This window comes from Pteropus vampyrus, unplaced genomic scaffold (genome assembly GCF_000151845.1).
Source record: "Pteropus vampyrus isolate Shadow unplaced genomic scaffold, Pvam_2.0 Scaffold90, whole genome shotgun sequence".
NCBI classification, from domain to species: Eukaryota; Metazoa; Chordata; class Mammalia; order Chiroptera; family Pteropodidae; genus Pteropus; species Pteropus vampyrus.
Window position 1 is genome coordinate 3211085 of NW_011888871.1, and position 27682 is coordinate 3238766.

At 40.3% G+C, this 27682-nt stretch overlaps 1 protein-coding gene across 1 annotated transcript in view; it reads right to left on the bottom strand.

Annotated features, from left to right (window-relative positions):
• The window catches only part of BAIAP2L1 (BAI1 associated protein 2 like 1), a 48109-nt gene extending 22658 nt beyond the window's left edge, over positions 1 to 25451 (bottom strand). Inside the window, 2 exon segments of the mRNA XM_023532809.1 lie at positions 16660 to 16746; positions 25379 to 25451. Coding sequence (XP_023388577.1) covers positions 16660 to 16746; positions 25379 to 25448 — 157 coding nt within the window. The 5' untranslated portion in view covers positions 25449 to 25451.
• Positions 25452 to 27682: the final 2231 nt, after the last annotated feature.

Below are 27682 nucleotides of genomic sequence, written 5' to 3' on the forward strand. Positions count from 1 at the left end.
GTAAAATTCATACAAATAATAGCTAGTGTTAGGAACCATGAACAAATACGTCTAACATTTTAGATAGTGCTGTATAAAGGTTTACATTCAGCCAATGGGCAGTATGGACTTAGAATGGAAAGTTAAATAACAAAAATTTAAAGAGTATTATTGGTATGAACGCATAGTTTTCATTTGAAATGCAGATTAGTCATTGGACTATTAATATATCTTCAACTAGATAATTCTTCATCAATTCAGAGTACAAATTTCGAGGAACCAAAGAGAGACTACTAAGGGACCTGAGCAGCACAGCACAGGTGCTGAACGGGTAGGCATAAACATTCTTTTTCATTTATATTTGATCGTGACAATCGGAACCCATGTATTATTTCAAGAGAGCATGGAGCACTGCCTGAGTCACATACCACTTCCTCCATGTCACTTCAGGTAGACTCAGACAATAAAATGACAGGTGGAAGCCATCCTACTGCTGGCCTGAAGTTACACTATATGGATTCAAGTAAGACTGACCAAAAATGTCACTGGAAAAAGGATATTTTTTTGGACAATTTTCCAAATATCAAATGTGATGAGGAGAAAATGTAATGGAAATTAAAGCAAACCATACACGGGATATGTTAAATACACAAGTATGTACTCTACAAATTAGAGTCACTGACACAGAATAATTATGCAGGCAGATTATGTCACAGGCATGTGACCAAACTTAAAAGGCTCTGCCAGCATCTAAGAATAAGCTACCAGTGGCTGTTCAAACTCAGTCCCCGGCTATAGTCAGAGGTGCTCTCCTCTGGTCAGTGTTGCCACTGTGAACACCGTGCATGTGGGGATAATGCCAACTAAGTGACAGGGTGAGCATTCCATTGAACATTCCTCCAAAAGTCTAGCTTCTAATGTAACCAACTACAAACAGTTCTAATTAATGTCTTGCACAGAGACTCTTACTATTCTATACCACTGAGCATGATTTATCTCATCTTATGATGAAAACAAGTGGGACAAATAGAAGTTATACAAGAGAATTATAGAGTGCTCTACAGTTCTTCCATCGTCTGAGGTGAAAGTAAAGTGCCAAATGACATCCCACTTATAAGAAAGGATGCGTGTAGAAATCTCTAGAGTAGCCACTAAAAGAATAAAGTGCAAAAATCTACCAAGCTACTAGGGGGAAAAACAGTAAAAAAGAGGATGAGAAGAAATGAACATAGGACAGAGAGCAGAACACAAAAGTATAAGTAAGTGGACTAGAGTCAAATTAAAAGATGAAGATTGTTAGGATTAAAAAAGCAACAACACTCAACTATATTCTGCTTACAAGAGACACACCTTAAATACAGGGATATGGAAAGGTTGAGAGTTAAGGATATATGGCAAATACTAACCAGAAGAAAGCTGATGTAGGTGTATTAAAACCAAACAAAGATGACAAAGTAGAGGGCAAGAAGCATTATTAGAGATAAAGCAGTGATTTATCAGAAAAATTTTTATTTATGTGCATCTATTATCACAGTCTCAAGATATTTAAACCAAAACTGAATTATAAAAAGAAACAAATCAATAATCACTATAGGAGACTTTAATATATATCTCTCAGTGAACTGATAGGACCAGCAACAAAAAGATAGAGATGACCTGAATACGATAAATACTTGACCCAGTGGACACATATAGAATCCTATATGTGACAACTTCATTTTTTAAGCAAAGAGAATATTACAAAGGGATCGAAAGAAAAGCTCACTGTATTTCAAGAGACTGGGATCATACTGAGAACGTTCTTTAACCAAGCCCAAATTAAACTCGACACTATTAATGAAAAGCTAACTAGAAAATGTCCATATGTTGGAAATGAAAAAGACTTCTAAATAACCCATAGGTCAAAGAAGAAATCACAATGGAAGGTAAAATTGTTTTGAAATGAAATGATAAAGATAGTATATAAAACATCTAAGATGCAACTAAAGTGGTGATCAGAGGAAATTTACAGCCTTTACTGCATTTATTATAAAATAATGAGTGAAAATCAATGCTCTAAGTACTCATTTCAAGAATTTAATGGAAAATTACCCAATAAAAAGAAACGAACTACTGATAGACGTAAATACATTTGTTCACCAACAGATACACACAAAAATGTTCAGAGACGTTTCATTCACAATATCTCAGACAACACCAACGTCTATCACCATGAGAATGGATAAATTGTGGAACACCCAAACAATGGGAAAGGATCCAAAAATCTGTAAATAGATACAGCTCAAATCCTTGTCTGACACCTAAATGTCACATGCACAGGGTGAGACTTTAAGAAATGCAGAAAAAGCAACAGCTGGAAGGCTGGAGAGCTTAGCAGAGTCTCAGCAGATATACACGTTGGGGATACAGAGCTGGGGATTCAAGTCTACCAAGGCAGGAAGACTTGGAACATCACAGGTTTCCCACTGAAAGTGAGAAGGGCCATACCTTAGGAATAAGGACTAATTCACAGGTCGAAGGGCAAACCAGATCCATCTGAAAAAAGTCTAAAACTAAGCCTCCATGAAATCAGGGTGGTCCACCAGTAATTTAACTGCTTGCCAGAATAAAACTCTACACTCCTAAGAGGAAGAGAACAGAATCCAGTTTCTAAAACACTTAACCATGATGTCTGGAAGAGGGTGGTGGAAAATCAGTAGGACAGGGTGAAATGTAAAACTACAGACTCTGAACTCTTTTTTTAGTAGGGTCATAGTTTGGTTGGTATTCCAAAATACATTTTATAATTCTAATACTACTAAATTTTATTTACAACTTCATTATAACATAATATACATAGATTTATGAGATTTTTATAAATTTATACCATTTCTAGTAATTCCAGAACTATTTTAACAATCCCCAGGGGCTTCGGGTGGGGGATGGGGGGGTGGGAGGTACAGAGAGCAGGGAGGGAGCAAACAGTTTGAAATCAGCCAGGGCTGCTCTGCTCTGTATAAAGAAGTTAATACAGAGAGAAGCCCTCAAGAGAAGTTTCTTTTCTAAAGCTTTATCTGACCTGAGGAAGGACAATTAGCTAAATAACTCCAGCCCCTCTGGCCTTCCAGTCTCAAGCTAGGGGAGAAGAAGAAGGCTAAGAAACTCTTCTGAAGGTCACATCTCAGGTACTATGGCCCATCAAAAATACCCTGCAAAGCAAAAAAGGAAGATTTAAACCTAAGATTATCGAATGCTCCCTCTCCCAGTACCCTCCACCCATCACCCATCAACATGGCTCCAGGATAAGAACGGCAGGCTTCATCTGAGACTCCATTTAGAAGGATTTAAAACAAACAAACAAAACTCAAAGATAACAGGAAAGACAAAAACCAAGGACATCAAAGGAAACTGAAGTACTTCAGAAAGAAAATCAGGTATGTCAGAAACTTGAATTTACATAAAGAAATAAAGAGCATTAAAGATGGAATAAAAAAAGTAACTGCTCATTCAAAATAATAATAGCAACAAGGTACCGAGTGGTTGTAGCTTATGGATACCTGAAATGAATGACGACAGTGCTGGAGAGGATGGGGAGGCACAGGTAATACTCTGTCATGAGGTACCTGTTCCATTTTCTATAAACCTGTAACTACTCTAAAAAATATACTTTATCAACTAACGACACAAAAAACGACACAACAGCCATCTGGAACCAGCAGTAGTTAGGAGGCAGCGCCCGCTTGGAGGAAAACACGCAGTGTCTGAACATTTCCGGAAGTTGCACGTGGACAAGAGCTTGACCTGAATGTCAGCTACCTGTGTGCCCCAGGGCCTGCCTGGCACACAACAGGCTCTAAAAGTCTGGTTAATAAATATACTGAACAAACGAATAAAAGGATGATTGCAGTGAAAAGGAACGTAAAGAAGTATAGTGACGGCAGGAAAAGATAACTCCAGCGAAAGCCTGACCCGTCAAAGGATGGCATCTGTACTCTGCTTTTACTGCTGCACGATATTTATTGCAGAAACTTCTAGTTACTTTTGTTGAAGCTGAATGCCTGGTCCTCAACTCGCCCTCCTTTAATTCCTTCACTGAAACCACTGTTTTCAGATGAAGAGGCAGGCTCTGTGTGGCAGGCTGCACAGACCCTGGCTGCATTTGGGGTGTGACCCCGAGCCCCAGCAGAGCAAGCCCTCTCAGGACCGGCACCCCCGCTGAGCTGTTCCCATCCCCAGGGCCCTCATGGGCAAATTCCTGGCAAATTTTATTTACCCAAGCTTTTGTTACTAAACAACATCAAGGTCTGGTCTCAGAAGCTCCTGAGCCACAGAAAAGATCATCTTTTTTTAAAAAAAACCAGGGGTTTTTTTTTTTTTTAAACTTTTTTTTTTGTCAACCAGGAACTTAAATTCTTGGCTTTTTTGGTTTGGTTGCTTGGCCGTTGGGAGGGTTTCGGGGGGAACGTTGCCCGGGGCGGGCCCGGCCGGGGGCGTTTTCGGCTTCCCGCGGGTTCTTGTTTTTTGTTGCCCGTTGGGAAAGGAAGGTTGTTGGGGAGGGGCCAAGTTTGTTTTAACCCACTTATTTTTTGGTAGTCTGGCAATCAAAGTGAAGTAAGGTAGCTAGACAGCAACATTAAACGTTCTTTTTCTTTTTTAAGAGAAGAGATGACAACAAGGTTTGAAGGAAGAATTAATGGAAACCAATAAACCCCTTATGACTGACATAGGAATTATTTCTTAATTCTTATTTTTAAAATGCTTTAATAATAAAATATTCTAGACATTTTAAAATCAGAATTATCAGACTTATCAGAGATCTAGTCTTTCAATATCCACGGTTGTTGATAGCTAGGGGAGACGTCTTCTCTGAAAATTATAACCAAATACTGTGTCAAGGAGCAGGGAGATTCAGGTCTGAGGTGAGAATTCTGTCATTGGGAGTGATAAATTGAGGAAGAGAACTGAATGCTTATTACCTACTTCATTTCCGTTAGCAATTAAACTAATTTAGCCTATCCGCTGTACACTAGTACTGTCAAGTTAAAGTATGTACAGGGTTTGCAATGAAAAAAAAAATTTCCCAAGGAGGATTTTAATGTACTACTCTTATTTTAGCTAAAAAGACAATGTCAATTTACTTAAGAGTATCAATTATACATCACACAGAAATAATCTGTAGATTTTACATCCATATACAGATTACAAGTGATTGTTTTCTTTACATCTGAATGTAAAATACAGCATTAGAAGATTACAAGTTTTCTACAAGCTATTATAACAAGTGAGTAAGTTAACATTAATTATTCACCTCCCTTTTTCCTTGATTAGTAGATGAAGGCTAAAATATGACCACCTTGACACTAACAATAATGAATGAAGCTGACAATGAGTTATTCCTTATGGTGTCACTAATTAACTGTACGCATTTCCATTCAAACTTAAAAAATACTACATTTGAAATTTTCAAAAGATCTTTAAAATAATAAAACAGGACTCCAAAACACAAAGTTGTGGACATGCACAGGTAGAAATGGCACTAAGACAGTTCCAGTTCAGGATTACCGTCTTAAACATTTCAAGTGAAAAATTTTTTCAAAAGAACTAAGGATTTCTGTTTTGTTTTAAAGCGACCACTTCTAATTGAACAAGTTTAAAAACAAAACAAAACAGGGCTATCGCTCCCAACTTTGATCGAAAACCACACACGCCATGCAGATGTTGGGTGGCGCTATCACACTGTGAATTTAAGGGAGATTCCATTTTCTCTCTCATTCCATGACTGCTGCAACGCGGAGCAAGAACAGAATAACTCCATGCTTCTGCAGCTCACGTCACCATCGCCGCCTTCTACCTTAGACGGGAAGATGACAGACACCAGCACGCAACTGTCGGACCCTCAAAGACAGCAACAGCTCACAGGTACCCAGTCCTTCCCCTGTGCCAAGTGCTGAGCTAACTGCCTTTCGGAGATGGCCTCATTCAGTCCTGACCCCTGAAGAGGGGCACCACTATCGCCCACATCATACAGAGGAGGAAGCTGTGGCTCTGAGAGGCTTTAGATGGTTTTCCCATGGTTACTCAGGCACTAAAGGTGGTGGGGCTGGGGTCTGAGCTCATGTCTGATCCTGAGCCTGTGCCCTTGGCTACTCTGCACCCTCATTCGCATAGGCGAGGGAAAATCTCGAGGAAGAGGAAGTAGATTTTCTTGGCTGGGTATCCTAGGGCAGAAGGATGCCCAGTGTATGTGAATTACAGGGAGAGGCATGTCTACTCAACATCTCAGAGCTGAAGTAGAACCGGAGTGGTGGGACTGACGCCCCAGGCCCCCTGCCCCCCGCCCCCGATGACCTGCCGTGGCCCAACAACGCACAGGGGACCTAAGTCCAAGTCAAACGGACTGGGCAATGGCTACCTGGCTTGATGCACCTGAAAACTCTAAACACTGAGAGTGCTTCAGGAAAGGAACTGAGGAGGCATAAAAAGATGACGATCTGTTACAAAGGGCAGGGAGACCCATCGCCTGCCACACGTATGACAGGAGAAGGGGCTCTCAGAAAAGGGCTGGGGCGTCCCATTCCCACGCTGTCTCCCCGCATGCGCCTGTCGGATGGATGTGTAAACAAAGAGCCCCTCACAGGACCACGGGAGACTCGGATGAGAACGTAGCGGGACGCAGCTGGCACACGGTGCTCCGCGGCAGCTGCTGGCTTCGGACCGAGGGAAGACGGCACCGGGCGCGGAGTGCTGGCTAGTGCCGGGCAAGCAGAGCAGGGCCCGCGGCGTCCACAGGGACGACAGCGTGCGCTCACACGACGGACTACGGGCTCACGTCCCCCCCGCTGCCGTCGTTCCCACCCGGTCTGACGGGCATCCCAAACCTAACGCGTCTTTGAGCACATCCTGACTCCCCGTCGCCGCAGCCCTTCGCGCTGTCAGCACAGCGAGCCCGTGGCCGCCCCTCCGTCCTAGTCCACTCGCTCATCACCCCTTCTCACCTGGGCGGGGACAGCCTCCCACCCCGGCCGGGGTCCCACCCTTCCAGTCTACTCTCTGTACGGAAGCCAGGAAGAACTTTTTAAAATGCAAGTCAAACCAAGTCACCCCTGAGTTCAAAACCTTCCGAGGCTCCCGGTCTCGACCTCAGCATTGCTACCGTGACCCACAAGCCTCTGGAGACGGCGCCCTTGGGCCTGCCCTGCCTCAAGGCCTCATCTCCTCCCACTCTCCACCCTGAACCGCGCCCAGATGGCCGAGCCTCCGCATGGTGACCCAGGCTCACAGGGCGTCAGGGTCACCCCAGACAGCTGCCTGCCCCTGCCGGGCTCCCTCTCCACTGCCCCTGGCCACTCTCCCTGAACCCACCCCACGCCACCGTCTCCATCACTCAGCGGCCCCTCCCTCACTGCGACCTGGCAGTCAGACCTGTCTGTTTACCGCCCACCAGAGTGCAGCTCCCCACCCCCCCCGCCCCCGGAGCGCAGGCTTCATGCACTGATTTATCCCTTGTGACTAGAAAAACAGTGACAACCAGACGGCAGCTGCTCATCTGAATGAGCGCATGGCGATTTCAATGAGGAAAGAAAAGCCGTGATCTCCGAACTACTGAATATTTGGTTTTATGTGCTCTTCAGAATATCATAGAATTACTTTTTCTTTTTTCAGTTAAGGTATAATTTTTCAAAAGAGCTAAGAAACAAATCCTGTGTTCGCCCCGATGCTCACCCCCCTCCCCAGGACAGGACTCCACCTCGGTACCAACAGAGGAAAATTTAAAACAGAGAAATGTAGGCAGCTATCAAAAATGATGAGTAAATGAATTACTTATGAATTCAAAGAAATACGTGCAGAATGTTAAAGTTTTAAAAAGCAGTACATAAAGTTTATATAGCCAAATGCTTTAACTATGTAAAAATGGATATTTTAAAATAAAGAAACTGTTTATTAGGTTCATTGTTTAGTAAAGGTATTAATTTTTTTAAAAAAGCGCATTTTAAGATTCATTATAAAATAAGAGTATAGTTCTAAACTTCCTGGAGAACTCATAGTCATTTAAAAATATTAATACTAAGTGGGAAGCTGGACAGGATTAAGTAGAAAATAAAAATGACATAAGATTGAAATATTTAATCATATACACCTGTAGAGAAAAGAGACCTTAGTATGCCACAAATTTCTATCGTTATTGCAGAGGAAGCAGCTGACCATCGGCCATGGCTTTGAGTTATAAATACCTGTCATATATATACATTATCAGCTTCACTGTGCTCCAGAGTTACAGAAATAGACTTATTCTGGACTCGATGAGTCCAGTTCTTAGTTGTAAAGAGCTTGCCATTTAATTTGCCTCTTTAGTCACCTCATAATTTTTATCTGTGAACCCATGCTCTTAAAATATTAGTCAGCTTTTAACTCAAAACGTTCCAGTTTTTATAATGAGTTCTTATTTCAATTTGAAATGAGACATACAAGCACAGAATCTGCAGCCTGGCCCTTGAAATAACAAGGCTCCAATTTGAATTTGTACTCATTCTATCCCACGATCCTCTCCATGAGTCTGAAATCTCAGGCAAAATGAAATATCCCTTGTCCCCTCGATCTGTTCCCTCCACAGGAAACCATCACCCTTTCCACGTCCAACGCCGGCCGTCAGGGTATCACGGCATCCCCTGACACTCTGTGTCCCTCTACCTCTCCTACCCCCACATGCGGTCATCGCTTCCCGTGAAATCCTGTAGCGTTTGTACCTCTTACTCTTGCACTCGGTCCTGGTTTAAAGCTATGCGTGTATACATTTCCATAATCTCCCTGACTATGTTGTATTTTGAAGGTGGGGACCAAGTTTATAATGCTGTAAATGACAGCCATGGTTTCGAGAGCCCAGAGAAACTTAGTTCACAGTTAGAATGAAGAGCCCAGGACCCTGACCTGACATGCTCATTTGGTTACTGACAAACATTCCTAAGCTCATCCTAGAGTGTATCTACTTCTCACACGCTTGCATCACCAAAGTTGTGCTGAACGGGACACAGATGGCACATGTGTTGTAACTGCAGCTGCCTCTCCTTCTGGGACTCCCCTGCAACCGACATTGCTCAAGGATCACACCTCTGACCTCTGAGGGCTGTCGTGAGAATTCAGCGAGACTCCCGAATTCTGTGTTTCCAGCAATACTAACACAATCCATTTACTGCACTATTCATACTGAGTCAGGGCCAAGTAAAACTCTTCAAGGGGTTGTGGTGAGGTTATGAGGGCGCACTCGTGGGACGTGCCGTAAAGCATGGAGGATGCTGCCTAAAAGATTTCTGACCCATCCGGATCCTAATTCAGGGTTTTGGATTTCTCCTCTGGCCATGACTAGGTATGAATAACACCACGGCTGGGCTGCGGGCGCTGGGAAAAGTGCGCTAGGCTTCCTTTTTTTTAATTTATGATATTTATTTTCTTATATAAATTATGTAGAGTTATTACAATGTCTGTTACATTTAGTATGAATTACTTAGGATACCCCACGCTGGGAACTCTCAGGAGTGATCTACTACTTTTCTTGTAACAAAATACACAGAACATAAATTTACCGAAAGTGACACTTAGCACATTCACAGTGTTATGCAACCATCACCACCATCCAGTTCAAAAACATATTCGCCATCCACAAAGAAAAACTGTACCCACTAAGCAGTCACCCCGTTCTCCCCTCCCCCCGCCCCTGGCAACCCCCAATCTGACTGCTGTCACTAAGAGATCTGCTGACTTTGGAGAGTTCATACAAATGGAGTCATATCCCATGTGACCTTTTCATCTGGCTTCTTTCACTTAGCACATTTTCGAGGGGCCTCCGTGCTGTGGCGTGTGTCGGCAGCACATGGCTTTTGCCTGGCTGCTCCCCTGTATGGATACGCCGCATTCTGTCATCCACTCATGAGCTGCCAGACACGTGGGTTGTTGCTACCCTTTCCCTACTGTGCATACGGCTAAGATTTCGTGTGGGTACGTGTTTCATACCTCTTGCAAGAGATGGAATTTGCTGGGTCATATGGTAACCATGTTCAAATTCTGAGGAACTGGTAGACTCTTCCAATGCGGCTGCTCCTTTTTACATTCCTATCAGCAACATCTGAGGGTCCCAATTTCATTGTATCTTTGCTGACGCTGGTTACTATCTTTTTAATTACAGCCACTGTGCTGGGTGTGAAGTGCTCGCTCATTGTGGTTATGCTTTGCATGTCCCTAATGGCTGGTGTTGGGCATCTTTCCATGTGCTTTTTGGCATCTTTACTTCTAATAATTTGGTTAAGTCATTCAGAAAAGGAAAGAGTACCAGAGGAGGTACATTTATTCCTAAAACTCTCAGAACCCCACTTCCACTATCGAAGAATCTACCTCATTCCAACCAAGGCCGTCACCTTCCAGTATGGTATCTCCATTTGCTTGAGGTCGTGTGTCAGGCCAGGCCTCGCTTGTGTCATGATTCTATCTACACCTGTCTTTGGCGTGTTCCTCTCCCTTTTACTTAGTTGTCCTCCTTCCTCAACCTGTCATAGGGGCCACGACCCTTCGCAGCTTCCTGCGCATCTGACCAGAGCCGCTCGTTCCTGGCATGCTTTAAAGTCCCTTCCCCTCCTCTGTGTTAGAACTTAGTGGCTTTGTTTCTGACACGTAATTAAGGCCTAGCACGGGGCCATGAACAGAGCACGATACTGCACAGCTGCACGAGGGTGTGAGCAGGCCTCGTGAACAGTGATGGTGGTGTGGTAAGGTACAGCCCTTGGGTCCCCTGGGCCACCACCCTGCACTTCCACCTGTACAGTTGCTGTGGCCCCCTGACCAGCTGTTCTTTGTTATGCCTGAGAGCGTAAGAACAAGGACTCCACAGTGACCCCATCTTCAGCTGACAGGACACACACTAGCCTTGAAGGAGAAAAAGACCAATTTGAGTAACTGTGAAAACTGGGTTTAAACAAGATATTCTGTGCTTCACACACTTCAAAATTCAAAGGTTTAAGAGAATAAATAAGTACCATAAAGTATAATGAAAAATGGGCAACGATGTGCCAGGTTTGCATCCAGGATGTACTCATCATGCAATCAGGAAGCATTAAACGTTACACTGACTAATCTTGATTTGACAACTTAGCTTTTATTTTTTTTTAATACTAATTATGGTACATCATTTGCATATTTAGTTACTTGAAAGCTGAGAGAAGGAATGTTCTTCTCGTAACGACTCCTGATTGTCTGAAGGAAACAAAATACAGACATACATGATGAATCAGTTTCAGACTATATGATGAGTCACTATCTAACACAACCTTTTATCTGTTGACCTATAATGGGCAGGATAATCTTGACTGTCACAAGATAAAGCATGTCAGAAAAAGCACATCTTACTGACATAGAAAATTAAATTGGCACGACAGGCCACATAGCTGGCAGACTGCCTGGATCGAATTAACTAGCCATTAACCAGCTGGTGATCTCAGCAAGTTAGTTACTCTCTTTGAACCCCCGTTTTCTCATCTGTAAAATGGAAATACTAGTATGTACTTCAGAGGGCTATGATGATGAGGCGTACGGGAGTTAATATTTGTAAGGTGCTTAGGACAGTGCCTGGCACACAGCCGGTGCTATGTTCAGCAAATAAAATAAATTCCCTACTGTTTCCTACTTTTGTAGGAAGGATTTTAATCTCTTAAAGTGAGCCAAACTTGCAAGTAAAAGTTAAGTGTTTTTGGTCAATAACAACTGCTTTGGCTCCACTTAGCTCACTCATGCACTCTGGTATGAATTCATTTATTTTATCTAGACCTTAGGAATGTTATTTGTAATATTTTTGTGAATTCATAACATTTCTTTTAAAACATTTCAGATTTTTTTCCTACTCTTATTTTTCAGACCTAAGACTGTCAGGTTGAATTTTGAGTTATCAACAAGGCAAAACCATAATAAATATTTTTTAAAAATGACATAACCTAAAACATTCTATCAATAACAAAAGAAAACCTATCATTTTCTAGGTTCCTGGCTGGTGAGGGCATAAAAATCTTCTGTTTTGTGCCCAAGAAACTGGCCCAAACAATTCAGTAATTTATTTAAAATAATGCGATAGCTGACTAACCTGGAACAAAATAACAGTCTAAATTTATGTAATGGAGAGCTGTAAGGACCTCAAAGCAAATTTGTAAACTCTCCAAAGAGAGTATCCTGTTATTCCTTGGGAAATAAATGGGAACAGGCTTTATTTTTCTATGCTTTAAAAATGTTAAAACACGTTCGAAGTTTCTTTTAAATATTTTGCCAAAACATTTTCCCCTGACCATGTGTTTTCCCTTATAACCTTTTCAATATTCACTAAGTCTTTAAAAATAAATGTTGTTTGATTAAGGGACAAAACTAGTTTTGCACAAATTTCAGCTTCCCTTTTTAAATAAGTACTGTTCCTTGAGTTGAACTGTGTACATGTGATAAAGATTTATATGTGTGACTACAGGCACACACCCTGACAACCTGAGTCACATGAATAATTATTCATATGACTTATTATTTAACAGTTAAACATAGCAGATTAAGATATTTTACCTGCCAAATCCTGACTACAGAGCTCTGGTTTCTGGCTTTCTGTTTGTTTGTTCATTCCTCCCAACAGGGCAAGGTAATTACGCTTTTGAGCTGCTGACACCACTGTGGTTGTCAGGGTCACGCTGTTAATGCGGACGAACCCAAGCGCTTAGAGGGCAGGTGGTAAAGATTTGCTTTTTCTTTGGAGAAAAGGGTATCAAACTCCTCAGGAGATCACTCGGTCTTCACCTTTAAGAAGCTGTAGACACTGCAGGTCTTCCACCATCAGGGAAAGGGCCTGTGAAGGGCCAGGTCTTAGATAGGTTAGGCCTTACACGCCAAGCTTCTCTGCTGCAGCCGCTCGGCTCTGCCCCCGAGGCCTGAAAGCGGCCAGAGACAACACGTGAACAAATGGGCATGGCTGCGTTCCAATAAAATATTATTTACAAATAGATGCCGGCCAGCCCCTGGCTGCAATTAAGGTACAACTGATAAAAGGTGATGCTTTAGCAAAACGATTTGAAAAGAGACTTCAAAATATATGCCAATTCTTACTGTAATCTTCAAGTGGTTGAGCGCATTCAGCATAAAAATGACTAGAATCTGGTATTTTTCTTTAATTACTAATAATTTCCTATAACTTTCAATTATAGTTGAAAAGAAGCAATGACATATTCTGAATAGTCTCTAAATAAGAGAACAGACTATTCATAAAATATCTTTTATTTTCAAGAGAAAATGATCAGGAAACGACTATTTTTGGGGGAAGGACATGTATCTGGAAGACTTATAGAAAATTAAAATCTGTCATTTCTTAACTTTCTTAAAAGTACTGATACCTGCTATAGCATGAATGAATCCTCAAGTCATAATACTAAGTGGAAGAAAGCAGTCACAAAAGATCACATATTGGATGATTCCATTTATATGAAATATCCGGCATAACCAAATCTACAGAGATAAAATACAGTAATGGCTGCATATGGCTGGAGTTGAGGGTGAATGGGAAGTGACTGATAATGGGTATGGAATTTCTTCTTTGGGTGATGAGAACATTCTAAAGTTAACTGTGGTGATAATTTAAAACTTTACGAATATACGAAAAACCACTGAACTGTACACTTTAAATGGGTGAATCGTACTATTCATGATCTCAATAATGCTGTCATAGAAAATAGGATAAATTAACGATGGCTTTCTTATGTGGGATAATAAACACCCTTATTGCTTAAACCACTATTAGTTGGATATTTTGTTACTTTTGGGCCAAAAACATCTTAAATCATTCACACATCATTGGGTGAGCTGATGCTTGAAAGCAGGATATGTAAAGGGAAACACCCACAGCTAGAAATCAGAAAGGGTACTGCCGCAGCTCTGTCTTAATTTAGAGGCTGATCCAAAAGACAGACATAAAGTAAAAGTCTAATCAACTTGCTCCTCCGGCTTTTAGCCTCCCTCTGCCCCTTAAGTGAGAAGAGACTGAAATGCTTCACTTTGACACTCTGATTAACATTCATGATGTATGTGGCCAAGTTTTCCAAGCTGAATTCTCTCTATAAATTCCTACGAATTAAGTAAATATTTTACCCAGAGCATATTTTCTTCACTTATCTCCCAAAGTACAAAAATACCAGAATACAACAAAAGTTTCATGTAAAAATATGTATGAAATGAAAAAGGCTGTGTTTTAAAGCAACACTAAAAATATTTTAATTCAACATTAAAATATAAAATACTTTTATAGCTAAGTGGATACCAGACTAATTGGGAAAATCGCTTTGTAAATTATGTAAATGTTCAGCCATAGACCTGAAACTATATGAAATAATATTGAATGTCAACTCTTAATTTAAATAGTTAAAAAGAAAATAAAGAGGAAAAAACTTACTTTTATAATCAAAGTTTTAGAAAAATAAGAATTTTTCAGCATCCCCTTTTTTCTAGAGCAATATTTTTAAAATGAAAAATTTTAAACTATAGGATTTTTTTATGTGTGTGGGAAAAACAAAGGTTTTTCAGAAACAATACTCCTAATGAATAAAAATTTTGAAATAATTCGTGATCTTACATATGCAATACTTCTTCAATTTTATCACAGAATTTATGTTTCATAATTCAGTTATGAATACCAATACCAAGAGTCAGTAGCTATGCAATAAGATCTTGAAAAATGAGAAAAATACAATCTACTTTAGATCTTTCTCTTTATTTGATGAATTGTCCACTATTCTTTCATACAGGGAATTTAAACAGGGAATTTAAACAGAGGGTAGTATTTCAGTCTAAACTTTAACAAACAAACAAAAAACTATGCAAATCAAAATAAATTAATATTAGGCCTCCAAAAGCAACTCTTACTAGGACAGTAGTTTATCAGGGAGTTGCTGTAAATGAGTAGAAAAGTAATAACGACATGAGATAGTGAATATAAGCAAAGAACAACCTAAAACAAAAAAACACAACGAAAATTATTTCCACCCCTTCTGAGTAAAATACACATCCGCATGAAAGAAACGTCACCATTGCAACATACTCTCCTTATTGGAACTGAAGTTTTAAGTTCCTGTTTAAAACAACATGGTTGCTGTGGAAATAGCTGATTCAACATTATGAACTTACGGCTGAATAAAACAAGGTGTGGAACAGAAGTCTTACTTAAACAGTGGCAAGAACCACAAAACACTAAAACAGCAGGAACGATGCTGACTCAGAGGACCATAAGCTTAATGTAAGGGTCATATATTTTTTTCTCTCATGCTTGACACAAATAGGATGTGTCTTTTTCATTTAGTCCTATTTTTTGGAACCCTATAATCATCTCAATCACCCCTTACATGTCCTAAGTTTTATTATCATCTTCTGTCTATATAATGCAGTGTGTATTTTACCAAACTGACCTTGTGTAGGACAGAGTCACTTTAGTTCAGTCCTCGCCAGAACATGCCAAAGGTATGGCACCAGCAGAACCCAAGTCAGGATTTTGAAAAATTTTTAGATGTAACTGAGTCTATTAAAAACAGCAGTATTGATGTTCATAATACAGCATCGCCTCAGGCTTAAGTTTTGTCTATCGCTTTTAGGGATCTTTATAAACTTTTCATGTATGAAATCTGTCAGAGAATGTTAACGAGCACCCAGACCCATTTCACACTTGGTGGCCCAGCCTCCAACCTCAGCACTGACATCGCACCTCAAATTCGTTCCTCCACTTTCAGGGGTCAGTTAAGAATTTTCCAAGCAATGCTGAACACCCTCAGGACACTTTATGCAGAAATGGTGTGAATTATGTGAGCCTTAAACACATGCTCCTACGCCCTCCTCTGCTTCCCTTCCCACTTTGTAATTGGAGACAGATCCACTTTTTAAAAAACATGTACACACTTTACCAATCTTTCCTCCGGTTTTCTGACCCTTCCAAATCATAACAAACAATTTGAAGCCAGAAATTTTAACCTTTGTAAAATAAAACATATTTAACAAGTTTTAAAAATGGTGGTTATGTGTGGGGCTATTTAAAAAATTGACCTTTCCCCACTTAGGAGATGGTATAGGGAACTGGCTCTGTAAATAGAACCCCAGATTCCCTGTGCAGCTGGCACTGCCGAGGGTGTGGCTGCCCTCTGTGAGTGCACAGGAGACCAATTCATACCAGCAAAACTGGAAAAATCGCAACTGAGAGCAACTGTGGAAGCAGGGAGAGCCAAGAACAGAACGTAAAGGACTCTGACCTCCTGCTAGGTGAGTCACAGGAAATACTCTTGCCAGAGCTGGGAGGCCCAGCACGCCTGTCTCCTTCAGCAAGGAATGTAGGTCAAAGCTCCCCGGGCTGTGTGCTTCGGCATCCGAGGGGAAAGGCTGAGCCCACGCCTCAAAAGCAGAAGCCCGACTCTTAGGAAGTAGGGAGGCCGGGGCGGGCCCTGGCCTGCCTGTAAGTCTCCACTTTCAACAGGCCACACTGAACTCGATCATCCCAGAACTGAACGACCCAGGGTGCTGGCTTGACAAACCGGAACGCTGGGCCAGCCCTCCTTTCTCTTCTGGGTTTGGGCCACTTCATGTGTTTTTATAGGCACTCACTGGATGAAAGGCCCCCAAACCGCAGCTCAAGTTGGGTTTACATACAATGGACAATCAGCTCACCCAGTTCTGTTGACACGGGGGATCTGGTGGCCAGCTCCCCGATCTTGACCACTTCGTCGTAGTAGGCTTTTCCTGCCAGGATCATAGCTAGACAGGGAAGGCGGCACATAAAATCATATTTAGACAAGGAAAGGAAGACGTGACACAGAGGTTTTTTCCCAAACATCCGTTGGTCCCTCTGGCAGCAGGAAAGCTTCGGCTGTGGCAAGTGTGGCTCTCAGAAGGCAGGGTTTGTGCTGGATAGCTGTGCCAGGGCAGAGGCCCCTGCCCACTGGAGAGCCCCATGGGACCCTTACCTGGGACCAGCCCTGGGGAACGATCAGCAGCAGGCGCTGACGTCCAGGGAAGGCCCTGCTTGCCCCTGATGACAGTTTCAGAGCAGAAGTGGTCCTAACATCAGACTGGGGCTGGGAACATGTCTGCTCCAGCCAAAGACCTTCCTGAGCCGGTTATTCTCACAGAGACCCAGGTCTGCATATTTTCAGTTAGAAGGACTTGGGTGGGGTGGCCTAGGAAACTGATCCTTCAATGGCATTTTTACTTCTTTTGTTGAAGATGCCGTTCTGCGCCACCAACATCCTTGTTGTTGGGGGGGGGAATCTCTGTGTTTTTGATATATTTTCTTTTTCCAAACACAAAACACGAAACAGAATTACCTGAAAAATAACAATGCCCTATTACTCCCCCGCCCCTTGCCTCTGTGGCAGAGATGAGAAAAACTTTTATTTCTATACAATTATCTTAAAAAATAATATTTCTCCTTTTGAACTGATTTTGAAGACTAAATTATAAGTTACAGAAATCTGCATTTTGATTTGTTTTTCTTTTATTTTTTCTTTCTTTCTTTTTGTTTTGGAGAGGAGCAGAGGAGAGTCAGGGGCAAGACAAGATAGACCTTTACTTCTAATGACATGACCTCCTTGCGCGAGTTAGTTATTTTTTCTGAAACAAAGGACGGTCATCTATAAAACGTCCTAACAGTGAGAGCACTGGATGAACAAACAGAATCTGCTTATATCAATTTCTTCTATCACTTTATAACTAACTTTTTTGCCCCAATTTATAATGGGTATTGTTTTTAAAAAGTGGATTAAAAAAGACATTTGACATATAAAAAAAGGTGTGTGTGGGAGAGTATCATAGGATAAGTTAATATACAAGTCCAGCTGAAGATGCTACAGGCCAAAAAGTAATATTTTCATAACAAATTAGTGTATTTTAGCATCTCTTGTAGAATTAAAAATGATAAAAGTTAGAGTTTTTACTATGTATGTATGCAAGTTTAGAAAATGTAACGTTCTACTCCACAGTTATTTCATAAGACTGAGTATAACCTTAAAGTATAATTGTAAAAAAGCACAACAGCGAGTAGCATTTATACAGACTTTCCAAGTCATTATTTAAGTTATTCTAGCTGACGACATTAAGACATGGGTCGGTGACGTTATCACCCCATTTCACGAAGGGGAGTGGAGATATTCTGCGACATTCCCAAGGTCAGCGGCAAGTCAGAGGGATTGCACGCAACTTCAGCTGAGATGCTTCACTTTCTCAGTTCTAAATTATGCTGCTTTCTGATTCTTTGGCCTCAGTTAAAACTGAAAAAGAGATGACTCCACCTGCAAACAAGTTTGTAGCCAATAAACTGTCGAGTTGATATATGAAGTATTTTAGTATGAAGATTTTAAATTGCAAGGTACTGATAAACTGAAAAGCCAGTTAGTGAGAGAATGGTATACAGGATTACACAATATTTAAACAAAATTTTTGGTTTCAACCCATTCAACTGAATTTTTTCATTAACTGTTGACTTATGTTTAAAACTATTTAACCTTCTCAGTCTAGTAAAATATCCTTATCCTTGTTTTTATAATAAAGTTGAATTAACTTTAAAATTATATAATTTATCCAGAATAAAGAAGAATATTTCCATAATTCTGGCCCCCTCTGTGAACACATTAAGAGATTTCCTACCACTATCGTTTCAAAGATGAAGCATATAGGTTGTTTTATTTATTTGGTGGGGGGGAGGGGATTTAAAATTGGTTAATAACATTATATAACATTTTTTTCAATCAAATTGTTTGGTTTTGTTGTTGTTGATGAGTTGTTATGAGTTCTTTATATATTTTGAATATTAGCCCCTTATCAGAGATATAATTTGCAAATATCTTCTCCCGTTCAGTTGGTTGCCTTTTTGTTTTGGTGATGGTGTCTTTTGCTGTGCAGAAGTTTTAGTCTGATGCGGTCTCATTCATTTTTTTTCTAACTTCTCCTGCCTTTAGAGTCAAGTTCACAAAAAACCCTCTGAGACCAAGTCCCGTTAAGCTTAGTGCTTCTGTTTTCTTCTATGTATTTTTATTGTTTCAGGTCCTATATTTGAGTGTTTAATCCATTTTTAGTTAATTTTTTTGTATGGTGTCAGATAACAGTCTAGTTTCATTCTTTTGCATGTGGCTTTCCAGTGTTCCCAACACTATTTATTGAAGAGACTTTCCTTTTCCCATAGTATGTTTTTGGCTCCTCCATTGAAAATTAGTTGCCCATATATGGTGTGGGTTTATTCTGGGCTCTCATTTCTATTCCATTGGTTTGTTGGGTCTGTTTTCCTGCCAATGTCATACTGTTTTGATTATCGTAGCTTTGTGGTATAGTTTGAAGTCAGGGAGTGTGATACATCTGGCTTTGTTCTTTTATCTCAGGACTGCTTTGACTGCTTTGGCTGTTTGAGTCTCTTGAGTTTCCATACAATTTGAGTAATTTTTTTGTATTTCTGTGAAAAGTGCCACTGGACTTCTGTTGGGGATTACATTAAATTTGTATATTGCTTTAGATAATATGGCCACTTTAACAACGCTAATTCTTCCAATCTAGGAAAATGGAATATCTTTCCATTTTTTCATGTCTTCTTCAATTCCTTTTAACAATGTTTTGTAATTTTCAGTACAGGTCCTTTACCTTCTTTAAGTTTACTCCTGGGTATTTTATCATTTTTGTTGCAATTGTAAATGGGATTGTTTTCATTTCTCTTTCTGATACTCTGTTGTTAGTATATAGGAACGCAACAGATTTTTGTATATTGTGTATCCTGCAACTTTCTTGTATTTGTTTATTGTTTCTAGTGGTCTTTTGATGGAGTCTTTCAGATTTTCTAAATACAGAATCATGTCATCTGCAAATAATGACAGTTTTACTTCTTCATGCCCAATTCAGGTGCCTTTTTCTTTCTTTCTCTTGACTGATTATACTGGCTAGGAATCCTAGTGCTATGTTGAATGACAGTGCCAAGAGTGGGCATCCCTGTCTTGTTCCTGATCTTAGAGGAAAAGCTTTCAGTTTTGTTCACCACTGAGTATGATATTAGCTGACAGTCTGCCATCTATGGCTTTTATTATGTTGAGGTACTTTCCTTTTATACCCGTTTTATTATTTTAATCTTAAATGGATGTTGCATCTTGCCAAATGTTTTTCTGCATCCATTGATATGATCATGTGATTGTTTTGTTAATGTGTTGTATTACATTGACTGATGTGTGGACGTCGAACCATCCTTGCATTCCTGGAATGAACCCCACTTGATCATGATGTAGTATCTATTTAAAATATTGTTACACTCAACTTGCTAGTATTTTGTTTAGGATTTTTGCATCTATGTTTATCAGAGATATTGGCCTGTAATTTGTGTGTGTGTGTGTGTGTGTGTGTGTGTTGTCCTTGCCTGGTCTTGGCATCGGGGTAATGTTGGCCTTGTATAATGAGTTAGAAAGTATTCCCCCTTCAAGTTTTTAGAAGAGATTAAGAAGGATAGATATTCAATGGAATGTTTGGTAGACTTCACCAGTGAAGCCACCTGGTCCTGAACTTTTTTTTAGGAGGTTTTTGATTACTCTTTCAATTTCCTTACCAGTGATCAGTCTATTTAGTTTTTCTAATTCTTCATGGTTCAGCCTAGGAAGGTTATATATTTCTAAAACTTTAACCATTTCTTCTAGGTTATTAAATGTAGTGATACATTGCTTTTCATAGTATTCTTGTATAATCCTTAGTATTTCTGTGGTGTCCATTGTAACATTTCCTCTTTCATTTCTGATTTTGAGTTTTTTTCTTTTTTCCTTAGTGAGTCCATTTGCTTGAATATCATTTTCTACTCCTTCACTTGGAGCTGAGATGGGTCTCCTGCAGGTAATATACAGTTGGTGAATTCAGTCAGTTTACATTTAAGGGGATTACTGATAAATGAAGACTTGCTATGGCCATTTTATTTTTTGATTTCTGGATGCTCTGTATCTCCATTGTTCCTTTTCCATTGTGATTCTGTCTGCTATTTTAGTTCGGTGGTTTCCTATGATTTTTTTTGTTTCTTCTTTTTTTATATTTCATGTATCAGCTCTGGATATTTGTTTTGTGGTACCATTGGGTTTGTGTAAAATAATCTCATACATATAATACTCCTTTTTCTTCTGACTGCTTATCTTAATTCATCTGTAACTGTTCATTCCTTTCATGATTTTGTCACAAATTTTCCCTATTTATGTTGTGCATCCATTACCAAATTGCAGTAGTTATTTTTAATGTCCCCTTTCACCTTTAAACTTTGTTATAATTGTTTAATAACCTATTCTAAAGATCTGCAGTTTCCTCTTTCTATTAATAATCTTACTCAAAGTTTTATGTACTTTTTTCTTTCTAGTAGAAGAGTTCCTTTAAACATTTCTTGTAATGCAGATCTTATGGTGACAAATTTTCCCAGCTTTTGTCTGGGAAAACCATTACTTCTTCATATCTAAAGGATAACTCTGTTGGATATTTCATTCTTGGCTAATGGTTCCTCTCTTTCATTATTTTGAATATTTCCTTTCACTCTCTGTCTTGTAATGTTTCTACTGAGAAATCTGACCATAAGCTAATGGCGTTTACTTTGTAGGTTCTAGTCCTTTTCCCTTGGCTGCCTTGAGAATTCTTTCCTTGTCATTAATTGACAGTTTGAACAACATTTGTCTGGAGAAGGTCTTTTTGTATTGGTATAATTAGGTGTTCTGTTAGCTATTCTAAAGTCTAGTTCTTTCCATAGGCTTGGGAAATTCTCATCAATTATTTGAGGAGGCTCTCTGTTCCATTATCTCTTTCTTCTCCTTCTGAATGCCTATTATCCTTAGGTTGCTCTTTATAATGAAGCCAGACAGTTCTCATAGAGTTCTTTCATTTTATTACACTTTTAGTTCTTCTCATAGGTCATTTCTAGGTTTCTGAGTTCACTGATTCTCTCTTCCATCTGGACTGCTCCATTTCCAATGCTCTCTAATGAATTTCTTATATCATTTATTGAGTTCCTCAGCTTCAGAATTTCTGTTTGGTTCTTTTTTATAGTTTCGATCTCTGGTAAAGTACTCCTTTTGTTCATCAACTTTATTCCTGAGTTCAGTGAACTGCCTGAGTTTTCTTATATATCCTTGAGTTTCTTCATAACTGCAGTCTTGAATTCTATTATTAAAATCAGTCTTCCACGATTTTGATTTGGTTTCTGGAGACTTCGTTTTCTTTCTATGCTCCCATGTGGCTCATGGTATTGGATGGACTGTTTCTCTGTCTACGCATTGGAGGTAGCACTCTCTTGCTTAGATACAGTTTTGCTCTCAACAATTCAGCAGGCTGATAGGTAGGGTACTTTCTTTTGTTTTTCCAGCAGATGGTGCTGTATTGCAAGTTTTTGTTTTCTCTTGCCCACTCTTTGCACCTCTGGGATGGCGGTGGAGCGGTGTTCTTTCAGTTAAGGAAAATGCCACGTACTCTCTGGGATGGTGGGTCCTCTCAGTGACCAGTTCACCTTGGCTATGGGGTACCACCACTATGGTGGGGGAATGTGGAGGGTGTTGGAGAACCTGTTTTGTGAACTCCCAGAGTGACCTCCTTTTTCCGCTGTGTTTTTGACTTTACTGAGCTCTAACAGGGCATCTGGGAGAAAGGAGGCACTCTGCCATCTTGCAGTCCCATGCCCTCTCCAGTTGAGGCTGTCGGTCCCCGCTGTTATTTACCACTTCCCAGCCACCTCCACTTGGTTCTGCTGCGATGGGAAGGTGGGGAGGGCGATGCCTTTTCAGGGCAGGAAACTGCGTGCCCTCTTAAGCTCCAGGCATAGTGTAAAAGCTGCAGCGCAGCTCCTCCCCTGCTACCTTGCCAGCTGGAGCAGCAGTGGGCACGGAACTGCATCTGGGGATACCATCCCTGTCCTTTCTCCTGTTAGGTCTCCCCTACTCCTTCCAGTGTGCCCACTCCCCACGCGTGGATCTTTCAGGCGTTTGTGTTGAACAAGGGGTCCTCTGTTGAGTTTTACTTGTATGACTCATAAATTTAAGGGGAGAAACAATGGAGTCTTCTTACTCTGCCATGATGCTTATGACACTCTCATGTTAGTTCTGACCATCAATCTAATCTACTTCATCAATCTAATCTTCCCACTTCTACCAGATAATTTTTCCTTAAAATATGATTTTATTAGGTACAGTTCTGCTCAAAACCCTTCAAGAGTCTCCCGTTGCTCAATGGGTAAGCCCACACTCCACAGAGTTCATGACAGGTTTTTATGGTAGTGGACTTAAATAAATCACACTTTCTGGAATTCCCAGCTTGTGTAGTCCCCTACCTACTGATAGATGGCTTAGTCATGTGACTTGTTTTGGCCAGTGGAGTACCAGCAAATGTAACTCCCACAGGGGCTGGCACTCTTAGAACAGCTTACTCTGCCCGCAGGAGGGAGGGAGCCCAGCTTCCTGGCTGGTCCAGGTAGCAGCTGACTGCAGCTGCAGGAGTGAGCCCCAGGAGTCCAGAGAACTGCACTGCCTTTACAGGACCATGAGAAATGATAGACTATTATTGTCCTTAGCCACCAAGTTTACAGGTAGTTTGTTATTATGGCAATAGATAACTGATGCTGCACTAAAATGCACTACTGATCTGACCTTATTCTGCGATATATTTTAGTATTTCCCCAACAGTTTCTTGCCCATGCCAGTATGGACCCCAGGTCTTGGCTTAGATACTGACTTTTCTGCCTGAAGTACTCCTATGCAGCATCTGCCTACTGAAACCCAACAACTATCAGCTGGCTCAGCTCCTACAGGGCCTCCTGCCTGCCCTGTCTCCCCACCCCCACCACCGCTGCTCAAATTCCAGTGACACTGCTTACCCCATGATTTCGCTAGCTGTGCCTGATATCCTGAGTTATAATCTAGCATCCTCAACTATATACAAATTCTTACCAAGGACTTTATACATTTATCTAAATTTCTCAACAGCTTCAGCAAAAACCAAATGGTCTGCAGAAATTCTGGAAACACCTTACAAAGTAAGGAACAGTCTCTGGGAGGTGTTAAATGATAAGAGCCCTCTGGGGAGAAGCCGGTTTAGCAAGAGGCTGAGCTGCAGGCTACTCACTGGGTCACCTTGTAAAACTCTGCCTCAGAGAAGCAACAAATGCTAGAAAGTAAAAAAATCACTGCAGGTCACAGCGACTTCCTTCACAGGGGCATCTAAAGCAATGGCTCTGCAGTTTTGTGATTAAGCAGTCATCAAGGGAGAGTCAGCTGCGCAAGACTTCCAGAACAAGTGTCCTGCTCTTTGAAGGGGCTGTGGGATGCCTGCACAAGTCCTGATATTGCTGGAGAGAGAGGGAGAACAAATCCCAGGCCTGTTGCATTTCCTGACGCTGAAAAGTCTGGCAAACAGCACAGGAATCCAGAAATAGACAGCAGTTTACTCTTCCAGTGTGAGAGGCCACAGGTTTATTTTCAAAATACCAGTAGGGAGCACCCAGAGGTGGGGCATGGTGAAAGAGAGAAATAAGAGACATATAAAAGACATGACACTTGATTTGAAGCCTTCTTCAAATGTAAAACTGCTGTAAACTAAATGTTCTACTTATGTTGCTTCATAGTCTTAATGAACCAAGGCAGAGGGTGAAACCAGGGTCTGAATATTTTAAAGGTGACGACTGCTAACAAGGGAAAACTGTTTTGACCATGTTAGAATGTGGTGATTGTGAGCATCTCAAGTTTTTAAGGTGATCGTTGACAACACTCACCTTTTAGGAGTAAAACGTATGTGGAGGTGCATGTCAGCCTCTCTGAATAAAACCTCTACAAACTAGCAAACAACTCTGGTTCTCACAGAGAGATAAAAGCCAATGCTCACATTCATTTTAGAGGAAGCGCTCATTTTGAAATGAGAATCTAAGTTCAACCTTTCGTATAGATGTTTTTCCACTCAGGCTCAAAGTTTTATTTCTCATATTACTATTGAAAGTGATACACCCAAAAGCAAGAAATTCTTCTATGTAACTTTTAGAATAATTCCTATGCAGCAAGACGCTAACACAAAAATTAAACGTACATTTCATATATGTTATTAGTTCATAAAGAATTTGGTTGAAAAAATAGAAAACATGTTTATGGCAATGATATAAAATATTAAACTATGTCAAAGGCATGATTTGATAATTAAAATACATTTCTCATAGTAGCCTATTATTCAATTTACTCATTTCAAATATACCAATATCCTATCATTGCAAAGTTCTGTAAATTAAATTAATTGTAAATAATTTCTACCAATTTAAAGATATTTAAAAATTCAATATTAAGCATTTAAAAATAATTAAGTAAAATATACATTGAATGGCTTTTATTATGTGCTCTATGTTCATATATTTAGAAAACAGACTTACCATTAACAGCTTTTTCATAATTTTTTCCCAGGTTTATTAAATTTCGTAGCCGTGGGTTGAACTGTTCCATAACATTCTGACAAACAAAACAAAACAAATTGATAAAATAAGCAAACAGCAGACCAAGTAATCTTTAGATTTTGTTACTATGTAGGCTGGGATACCTAGGTATGCTTGACAGTATGGTTACAAAGTCATGAATGTTGATTGGAAAATGACGAGGACATATCACCTTCCTGATGGAACAGGGTGCTGGCACTGGCAAGGTGTACTAACCCTGGCAGTTCTCCGGTTGCTCACGGGCTGCCTAGAACCTACTGTCAATGGCGCAAACAGCAGACACACTATCTCTGCAGAGCACACCCTGCAGGGGCTAAAGGCCTAGAAGCTGAAGCTACCTTTTGGGTTTAAGTAGGTTAATGGCTGTCATTCTAGTGATCAGAATTTAATTACATGGGCAATGTTTTGGCTATCAATTGGACAAAAATCTCCATGTCTAATTACCAGGGGAAGATGGATATTGCTGATGGCCCTAGGACATAGGCCAGCCTGAAATCTTCTTTCTAGATGGTCATTGGCATTTTTTTCCCTTGTAATTGGTTTATTTATTAAGTACTTATGGTGTAACTACCAGATGCTGGGTTCTGTGCACACAGCAGTGGCTGGGAAAACATGGGTTCCCTCATGGACTCCATGGAAAGTCAAAGACACAGAGACCAATGCCATGACAAGTATAAGGCAGGCAATTATTTAGACTGTCAGTCTAAATTTAAAATAAAAAATCACTGCTGGGGGGCAGAGGGGCCTCTGACTTGGGCTCAGAACATATGGTGACTGAATATATTCGTTCCATGTACTAACAATGAGTGTGACAATATTAATCACCCCAGAGAGACCATTCAAGTCTCTTCAGCCCCTCTCCCCAAATGGGTACCATATGTAGAGGACCAGGTAATAAACATGAAAAATTACACAACATTCAAAGGGGCAGATGCTTGACACACATGCTATTCAGGATAAAAAGCTTCTCCATTATGAATTAGTAGAGAAAGAAAATAACTGATTTTATCGAACAGCAATTAAGGCTTATTGTGAAAAAGCACCCCTTCCTCACAGCCTTTCCCCACGCCTGGCTTCACTCCCAAGAGCTCTCTCAACCAAGCTATTATTCTTGTATTTATTGCCAGTTTTGAGGAATACTCTTAATTTCTCAATTTGGGACAATAACTACAGGCCTTCTTTTACAGTAGGTGAGGACTTGGCTCTCTACACCACCCTACTTTCCCCTTCCCCAATCCTTCCTATGCAGCTGAATGGCAATTTTCTGGTAAGTCAATAGTCAGGATTTATTATTTTGCAAACATTGGTCACTATAAAGCAAGAAACATAACCACCTTGTAGAACTCCATTTAGTATGTTTCTTGCTTTATAGTGACCAATATTATTTTACAAATATTGGTCACTATAAAGCAAGAAACATTCTAAGGATTATGTTTCCTTTCTTGGCACAACTTTTTTGTTTCTCCCAGGATTAACAATAATTTCATCTCCCCACTCCCATGCTTAGTTTTCTACATGCTCATCTGAATTTTTCCATGTGCTCCGCTGTATCTAGCAAAAGCCTATCAATATTATTTTTCAACTGCACAAAGTTGTCAGCTAATCTTCCATTCTATTTTTTCCCCAGAACTTCCTCCAAGGACTCTCTGCCCTCTTGCTCAGTCTGGCCTGACTGTCCCTGCTAAGCTGTGGCCCTTGCATGTCCCTTTCTGGTCCCCTGTGTCAGAGCTCTCATTACGTGGATTCCACATCTTCCTCTTTCTTCATTTATTCTGATTTGCCGGAGATCATTCTCCAAGAATGACCTAAGAATTGATATGTGAGAAGTAAATGTGAGCACCCATGCCTCTGAAATTATCTTTACCTTGAAATTTGATTGATATTTTGCTGGCTAGAGTATTTATTATAGATCAAAAGTCATTTTTCTTTAGAATTTTGAATGTCCAGTTTGCTATCGAGAAGTTGGCCATCATCACTTCTTCCTTTGTATACGACTTTTTTTTGGGGGGGGGCTTACTTCTGGAAGGCTTCTCTTTATTGCAGTGCTCTGAAACTATGTAACAGTCTGTCTCAATGTGAGTACATTTTTTATTTATTTTACTGAGCACTCAAAACACCCTATATCTAATTGATATAGAAAATTATGTCCGGGTATGAAAAATGTTTCTGTCTCTTCATTCTTTGTGGAACTCTGATGAGGATTTCACACATCCTGGAGTTATTCTCTAATCATTTTACCTTTTT